General features: G+C 35.8%; 1 protein-coding gene across 1 annotated transcript; it reads right to left on the bottom strand.

The window, feature by feature from the left end:
* Positions 1 to 2,476: 2,476 nt before the first annotated feature.
* On the bottom strand, positions 2,477 to 2,942 carry LOC140835415 (secreted RxLR effector protein 161-like). Its single transcript, XM_073200907.1, has 2 exons — positions 2,809 to 2,942; positions 2,477 to 2,684 (listed from the first exon to the last, which is right to left on the bottom strand). Exons 1-2 carry the CDS (start codon positions 2,940 to 2,942, stop codon positions 2,477 to 2,479), a joined length of 342 nt encoding a protein of 113 aa, XP_073057008.1.
* Positions 2,943 to 9,009: the final 6,067 nt, after the last annotated feature.

The following is a 9,009-nucleotide window of genomic DNA, read 5'->3' on the forward strand; positions in this document are numbered from 1 at the left end:
GTATAGTCTCTGATCTGCCCAAGTCATGTCTTGGCTCTCACACTCATCAGCAAGACGTGGACCTACAATGTCCAGGGTCATCAGAGCCCACGGGTCCCATCAGACACTATAACTCGATGCTTAAAAGTCCAAAATACAAAATATGGCTGAGTGGCCCCGACAAACAAGGTATATCTCAGAAGGTATCAAGCCCAACATGATATGCCATGCATAATATTCCAAAGCAGTAAAAAAATGTAACATGCAATAGATAAATATACAACATATAAGTGTGTATACTATGCTTGGATATTTCAGTCAGTACATCACATAGCTCACTAAAACAATCTGACGGAAAGTTGCTCGTCTTAACCTAAACAATACTAACATAATGAAATCACTATCAAGCCTGATCCTAAATTAATAAACATGCTTAAAATTTCTTTCTAATGATCATTAAATCACTATTTAAGACTTTAGGATTATACCTGCGTCCGTCTTCAGCCCAGTGATGATCTCTCGATCTTCGTGTTCCGCTTAAACGACTCCTCCTCGAGTCGACACTAGATGTGAAGCTTCCCGACACGTATTTGAAGGAAATCTGGTGTAGGAAACAAATGAAATCAGTATCCATTTATAGGTTGCATCCGGACTAGTTCAGAACATCTGAAATCAATATTATCTGCCATGTATTATAATCTCATTCGTCTAGTTAAGTTTCTCGAGATAATATAATATGAAGTAGATTAGATGGTCAATTTTAAATTCGGTGGATCCTAACAGTCTGATCCGGAATTATCAATTCCTGAATAATGCTAAATTAACAACTCTTTAATCATCTCTTTAATTAGTAATTATTCAAAATAACGATTCGGGTCATTATAATATACATTCTTATGTACTGTATGCACATTATTTATGATGCATGTTCCTGTCATGATATTATGATGTATTATATTATCACGATGGGCCAGTATCCTTTGAGATATATAGCCTTGTTGTATGGGGGGTTTTTTTTTTTATTTCGTTGACAAGTGAACATCAAGAGTCACAGTGGTCGACGGGTTGAGCGGGCTCTGGTGACAAAGGACATTTCAGGTCCACGTCTTGATATTGAATGTGGGAGCCAACGCCTTCCTAGAACAAATAAGGGATTACACACTTATGCGCCTTTAGAATGAGCATGATGTTTAGATTAATCCAAGATAGTAGTACATGTTTCATGCGTTTTATATAATTTTGTATAACCATATATTATTTATTGGTTATTTGTCGCTTAAGTTCTTGCTCTCATCTTGGACACCCCATTCTATGGGACATGTCCATGGTTGGAAGGTCCAAAAGGACAGAGAAGTGGCTAGGAGAGGCCGAGGTTCATCCGGAGGTTTATTTCACTTATTATTTTGGCTATATGATTTTATGTTTAAATTATTCAATGTGGATGTTTAAGAATTTGATATTTGTATATCAGTTTTTGATTGGATTGTATAAACTGTTTAATTTTGTTATGTTTACGCTGTCTAATTAGAATATGATTTTGTTACTAAGTTTATTATGCATGCATGTTAGTTAAATCTAGGAGGCCCGAGTAAAGGCGCTACACTTTTTCTTTACCAGACAGATACAGCTGGACCATTTAAAATGATTTAACTTCAGAAAAGTTCGGCTCGATGGATCATTTTTTAATCAAAGGACTAAGATTTTAACATTGTAAATCGGATAATATTAAATGAGTAAAATAAGAAATAAAATAGATTTTTATAAAAGTTTGAAGGTTTAATAATTCTACGTCTTTCCGTCTTCCACTTAGAAAGCAATTCACTAAAATTCTTTGGCTTACAATGGCTTGTTCAAATCCCCTTCAATTTATGGCTTATACCTTGCCTAAATTGAAACTCCTAATAGCACTTAAACAACAATACAAGAATTGCAGAAGTAAATGAATCCTTTGATTCAATCGATTAAAAAACTCTCGTATGTGACTAAAACAACGACTTAAGAAGTTGTGAGAAGCTCTGTTGATCATTGATTATCTGTATTAAACATGAACACGAGGGGTTGCGAGCGGTTTAAGAATATTTCGAATGAGTGTGTTTGGAATTCTTAAGAAAATTGAGAGCTTGTATACTTATAAGATGTTAGGGGCTTCAAATTAATGAAGACACTCTCAATTTATAGTTTTGGATTCTAACGTTCAAATCCTTATAACATTTTACTTTTTTTTTTATCGGACGAAAAACAAATTTGTTTCAATCCTTTCTTGATCCATCGCTGCATTAAATGAATGTTGGCAACTAAACATGGGAACAAATGGCTCTGGAAAGTTGATATTTACAAGAGAGAATATACTGTTTTCCACGCTGATGGTTTTTTGGTTCTTTTGCATTTGCCACTGCACCACCTGTTATCACAGTATAAAGTAATGGAATTTGATGCAGCAGGAACAACCTCAAGGCTTAGCAAAAACTTTTTCAGCCAAACTGTTTCTTTTGCTGCTTCACAAGCCTGCTACATACTCTGCTTCCATTGTGGAATCAGCAATACATGATTGCTTGATACTCCTCCAAACAACGGCACCACCACCCAATGTGAACATAGATCCTGATGTGGATTTACGAGAATCTCTATCAGCTTGAAAATCAGAATCAGTATAACCCACAGGTGCCAATTTTGAAGCCGAATAAACCAACATATACCCTCTAGTTCTGCGAAGATACTTGAGAATATGTTTTACAGCAATCCAGTGCTCTGGTCCTGGGTTTGACTAATATCTACTAACAATCCCAACATCATAACAAATATCTGGTCGAGTTCATAGCATTAGCATACATAAGACTTCCTACAGCCGAAGCATATGGAACTCTTTTCATGTATTCCACTTCACTTGGATTCTTGGGATTGTGGTCCTTTGACAAGTGAATTCCATGTCTAAAAGGTGTTTGATCTTTCTTGGAAGTTTTCATTGCATACCTCACCAATATTTTATCAATATTTGAAGATTGAGATAAAGCAATCCGTTTGTTCTTTATCCCGAAGGATTTGGATACCTAGAACATAACTTGCTTCTCCCAAGTCTTTCATGTCAAACTGTTGAGACAACCATTTTTAGCAGATGTCATCACCCCTACATTAGTCCCAATAAGTAGGATGTCATCCACATATAGCACAAGAAAAATCACCTTGTCATCCAAAATTTTCTTATAGACACAAGGCTCATCAAGATTTTGATCGAAACCATAATATTTCACAGATTGATCAAATTTGATGTTCCAAGACCTAGACGCCTGCTTAAGTCCATAAATAGACTTTTTCAGTTTGCATACTTTATGCTCTTGACCGTTGTGAATAAAACCGTCTGGTTGTACCATATAAATGGTTTCGTCAAGATTTCCATTAAGAAATGTTGTCTTGACATCCATTTGCCACACCTCATAATCAAAATGAACTGCAATGGATAAGAGGATCCGAATAGACTTTATCATAGCCACAGGTGAGAAGGTTTCATCGTAATCGATTCCTTCTCTTTGGTTAAAACCTTTGGCTACCAATCTAGCCTTAAAGGTCTCTATTTTTCCGTCTATTCCTCTCTTTCTCTTGTAGACCCACTTACACCCTATAGGTCTCACACCTTCAGGAATGTCTACAAGAACCCAGACGGAGTTAGTGTACATGAATCTCATTTCTAATTCCATGGCACTCCTCCATTGGTCAGCGTCAACATCCTCCATAGCTTCTTTGTACGTGATGGGATCCTCCTCTTGTTCAATGGAAACCGCATCAAACGATTCTCCATAGAGCAAGTATCTAGAAGGTGGTCGAATGACCCTCCCACTACGTCTAAGTTGTGGAGGTTCTTGGTTGATTGGAATTGATTGTCGTTGTCTTAAGTTCTCTTCTTGATCATTTCCTTCATTCTCCATTTGGATATGATGGGGTGACCGATCATTGCAACCAACGTCTTCTACCACTTCATTTGTTTGGAAACCAGTGGTTAATGGTGGTAGAAATGTGAATTCAAACTGAGTAGGTTCAGTGCGGATCTCTGGAGTATATGATTCAGCAATCTCTTCCAAAAGAACCTTACTCTTTGATTCACTCTCTTCTATGTGCTTGTCCTCTAAGAAGGTTGCATTTGTACTTACAAATACCTTCTTGTCTTGAGGACTATAGAAGTAATATCCTCTTATTCCCTTCGGATATCCAACAAACATGCATAATTCTGATCTAGGTTTCATTTTATCCATCTTTCTCTTTAGCACATAATCATGACATCCTATATCTGAATATGTCTTAGATTAGGCACGCGCCCATTCCACAATTCAATAGGTGACTTAGAGACAAACTTAGAAGGAACCATGTTCAATAAGTATATTGCAGTTTGGATAGCATATCCCCAAAAGGATGTACTGAGCTTAGAGAAACTTAGCATAGACCTAACCATGTCCAACACAGTCCTATTTCTCCTTTCAGAGACACCATTCTGCTGAGATGTAGCTGGTGCGCTCAATTGGGATATGATACCATTATCTGATAAGTATTTTCTAAAGTCGTTGGATAGATATTCGCCACCTCTGTCTGATCGAAGTGTTTTTATGCTCTTACCTAATTGTTTTTCCACTTCATTTCTGAATTCCTTGAACTTTTCAAAAGATTCAGATTTGTGGGACATTAGGTAAACATAACTGTATCTAGATTAATCATCAGTGAAGGTGATGAAATACTCAAATCTTCCTCTAGCTTGTACACTAATTGGTCCACATACATCAGTGTGCACTAATTCAAAAAATTCATTGGCTCTATGTCTTTTAGATTTAAAAGATCTCTTAGTCATCTTACCTTCCAAACAGGATTCACATACAGGCAAAGATTCCACCTTTAAACTACTTAAAAGACCATCCTTTACCAACCGTTGAATTCTATTAAGGTTGATATGACCAAGTCTCAAGTGCCACAAATAAGTTTCATTAGTGGGAGACAATATAATTCGTTTGTTGGATTCAATGTGATGCAAAGAGCTGTCATCTTGTTTACATACAAATCGTTATTCAAATGTCCCGTGCAAATAAGGGCTTTATTCAAGGTAATATCAACCACCATTTGTGAAAAATGAACATAATATCCTTGTCTAAACAATAAAGCAACAGAAATCAAATTTCTAGTAATCTCCAGAACATAATAACAATGTCTTAAAACCAAATGTTTATTATTCAAAAAATAAAGATAAACAATTCCAACAGCTTTTGCAGACACCACAGCCCCTGTGCCAACTCTTAGAGTATGTTCTCCTTCATTGAGGTTTCTGGTTACTTGGAACCCCCGCAATGTATTGCATATATGATTAGTGGATCCAGAATCTACAATCCAAGTATCAGTAGAATCAACCACTAAACAAGACTCAATAAAAGATAACTCACCACTAGTCTGCTTCTTGGAAGCTAGATATCCTTGGCAGTTTCTTTTCCAATGACCCTTTTCTCCGCAATGGAAATATTTTCCCTTAGGCTTGCCATCTACCTTGACCTTCTTTTCATTTTGTTGTGGACCCTTCTTGTTGGGCTTCTTCCTTTTATTCCCATTTTTACTTTCGGCTTAGAATAAGATGGTCCAGCAGAAACAACAACAAATGCATCACCAGTTTTAGTCTTAAGAACACTTTCAGCATTTTGGAGTTCCTTCATCAACTCAGTCAGGGACATGTTTAGCTTATTCATGTTATAGCTAACCTTAAACTGTGAGAACATCTCAGGGAGAGTCTCAAGTGCCGTGTCAACCTGATCTCTGATTTGATTTCAGCCCCTAACACCTCAGCCACGTTAAACTGAGCGATCAATGCAAGCATATGATCTCTCACGGGCATCCCAGGTTTCATGCGCATGTTCATAATGGTTCTAATGGCTGCTTGTCATGCCTGACGTCCTTGATTCTCAAACATTTCTTGGAGACTATCCATGATTTTTGTAGCAGTGTCCATGTTCTGATGTTTCTGTTGCAGCACATTTGAGATGGATCCCAAATTGTAGCAACGGGCCATCTCATCAGAACTGATCCACTTATCATAAGCCTGATTCTGAGCTACTGTGGACTCCGTCGTAGGCACCGATGGACAGGGTTCATTGAGCACAAACTTGTGTTTCTCCGCAGTTAAGACAATCAATAAATTACGTTTTCAATCAATGTAATTTTCTCCGACTAGTTGATTGTTGGTTAATATCATAGACAGTGAATTTTCAATCATTTTTCTGAAATTAAAATAAATTTAAATGATCAATACAATAAATAAAATTACGTGTTATGTATGAAATTCAATTGTAGATCCCAAAAACTACTACAACACAGCAATTTACCTAAAACTCGAAAAAACATAAATTTTCTTTAGGAAAAAACATGTTATTTATAGCTAGGCTGGGACCCTCCCACTAAATTCAATATATCTAACAACTCATGCAATATTAATTTATTATTGCTTGATTTTGGCCATCAAAAGATATTGTAAAAATATTCTATAGGAAATTCTCACAATATCATTGACTTAAGTGTATACCCTTAACTTAATTATTTATCAAGTACCAAATTAATTATGTCACCTATAGGATGGTCACAATTAATTTTACTATAAAATAATTATAATAATGGGTCCAATCAAGTAACCAAAACAATGTAGCCCTCCTATAGGAAGACCAATAAAATTGGCACGAACATACATAATTCTTACTAATGGACTAATAAGGGAGACCGTAGGTTTATTTAAAATATACCCTCTCACACTTAATATTTAAATTTAATTTTGGGTTTTATCCGATTAATAAAATCATGACTATTTTAACTCTTAAAATAGTTCAATTATTAATCAAAATATTAATTCTCTAAAAAATAGAATAAATAAAATTTTATGCATGACAATATGTTACCTAAAGCGGTGTTTATAGCAATCTACATGGCATGATACATGAATGACAATTAATTTCGTAATTAAAGCAATAATTAACCAAGAACAAATTTATTGCCCAACCTAGACACAAAAATTAAAGATCTAATTGAACCCAAAAAATTGGCCCAATACTTTAATTTAAAAATTTTCAGCCCAAGTAGTAAACCCAGCAATGTGCCTTGGCCCATGATCATTTCCCGGATCCGACCCGAAATCCCATGACCCGAAACCGTGACCCAGAACCCGTGTCATCTTCTGCAACCCTAAAAAATCGTTGCCACCGCCGCCGCCGTCTGAGTCGCCAGAAATATGCGTACGTGAAAATCTCCACCGCGCCAGTCATCGGGAAACCGGCGAGACACCATATCCATTTCGAAAACAAAAATCGGTGCCCGATTTTTCCAGATCCAATGCACAAAAAAATGGCGAATTTTCGCATCTCAATCGCGCCCGCTCCACCGTGAAGAACGGCGCATATGAAGGACCGAAAATCACCTTTGCATTCATTCCTCATCCTCGCGGCCGTGTGCTTCCGATTACCCGATCCAGAAATGGTTTTTCATGGTGGCTGCCAAAATTGCAGAACAGGTCCCTGACGAATTGAAGAAGGTGCACTCCGGTCCCTAGAACCCTTTGGACGAAAATTTCATTCTGGTCCTTGTAGTTTTAATTGAATTGCATTCGGCCTTCAAGTTCTTTAATCAAAGGCAGAAAAGCCCAATCCGAAAAAAAAAACGATAAATTGCACGAAAATAAACAAGGGGAAACATGGAGTCGTAATCCACCCCCTTGGTTACAGACTCGAAAATACGAAATACAATTTCACCAAAAAACTAAGGCCATAAACTATTCAAAAATTAAATAAATCAATCCATTCAAACCATAATCACATAAATCTAACACCGCTTTAAACTAAAACATGCATAAATAATTAATTAATTCGAAATACGCAAAACAATATCAAAACCCGTGGCTCTGATACCATATGTTAGCCAAGATCGAGAAGATCGGATCACAAAAATTAATTTCTTGTGATTTCAATCAACTCTTCTTCACATGATCGATTGCTCTACGTATTTAACACGAATCAATTAATTACAACACACAGAAAATTAGAAATTACCCTTGAAGCGTGTTTACGATCTTCTTCTGCACTGGATCTACGCTTCAAACCTCCAAGCCTTCTCTGGTGTTCTCTCACACTCTAAACGTAGGATTGTGTGTGGTCACAAGTTACAATATCACATATATAAAAAATATTTGTGATATCTTGTAACAAAAAGATAATGACGATATCTTTTAAAATATAAATTTAAATGGACAGAATATATCATACCATATCTAGAAGATTTAGATGATAAACTTCCATGCAATATATAGTCCAGATAAATTTATCCCACATATACCATAAATTATAACTCATATAATTTATCCGAGTTTATATTAGAGCCACCAAAAGGACCTGGTCGGATTCAATTAAATTAAGCTCCAATAAATTAATTTGATCCAATCAACTCATGATTTATCAAAATAATTTATTAATCTTATTCTACTCCACTAAAAGGATAAGATTACACTCTCAAATTAATTAATATTACTGAAGCACAAAATCAATAACTATATCCTCTGATTTATCGACCCAACATATACAACAATTATATGTCCTTGTTGGGAGACATTCTGATCTTCTGGTGGCCTAATTTTTTGCGCATAATAGGTCAAAAATCTTCTAATACAACCTAGTTTGTAGGCATGATTTTTTTTAAAAAATTTTTTGCGAAGTCCAGCTCTGAGACCGAACACTAATCTGATACTTGTAATTACATGGAAAGACGGTTGCATAGATATTGTTGTCATCATGACCAAAATCAATGAATTATAACATGTATATTATCACGTCAACATTTTCAGAAAATAAAAACTAATAATTTCACAAATCGACATATATGTAAATAAGGTTGAAATTTAATAAGCTAGTAAAACAAAATCACACGTAAATTTAGACGGCAGTATAGATTACCGGATTTGTTTGGAACACCGCCACTGCCCATAAATAAAGCGAATAGTAGCATGCATCGTAACCACAAAGAAACTATTTTTAA

The sequence above is a fragment of the Primulina eburnea genome, chromosome 6, assembly GCF_022965805.1.
Source record: "Primulina eburnea isolate SZY01 chromosome 6, ASM2296580v1, whole genome shotgun sequence".
Classification (NCBI taxonomy): Eukaryota; Viridiplantae; Streptophyta; class Magnoliopsida; order Lamiales; family Gesneriaceae; genus Primulina; species Primulina eburnea.

What these genes read in the sequence shown, in the direction of transcription:
- LOC140835415 (XM_073200907.1), bottom strand. Translation starts at nt 2,942, where the DNA reads ATGAAAACTTCCAAGAAAGATCAAACACCTTTTAGACATGGAATTCAC. An exon ending in TCGGCTGTAGGAAGTCTTAT is followed by an intron (nt 2,685 to 2,808) that starts GTATGCTAATGC and finishes GTATCTTCGCAG; the next exon opens with AACTAGAGGGTATATGTTGG.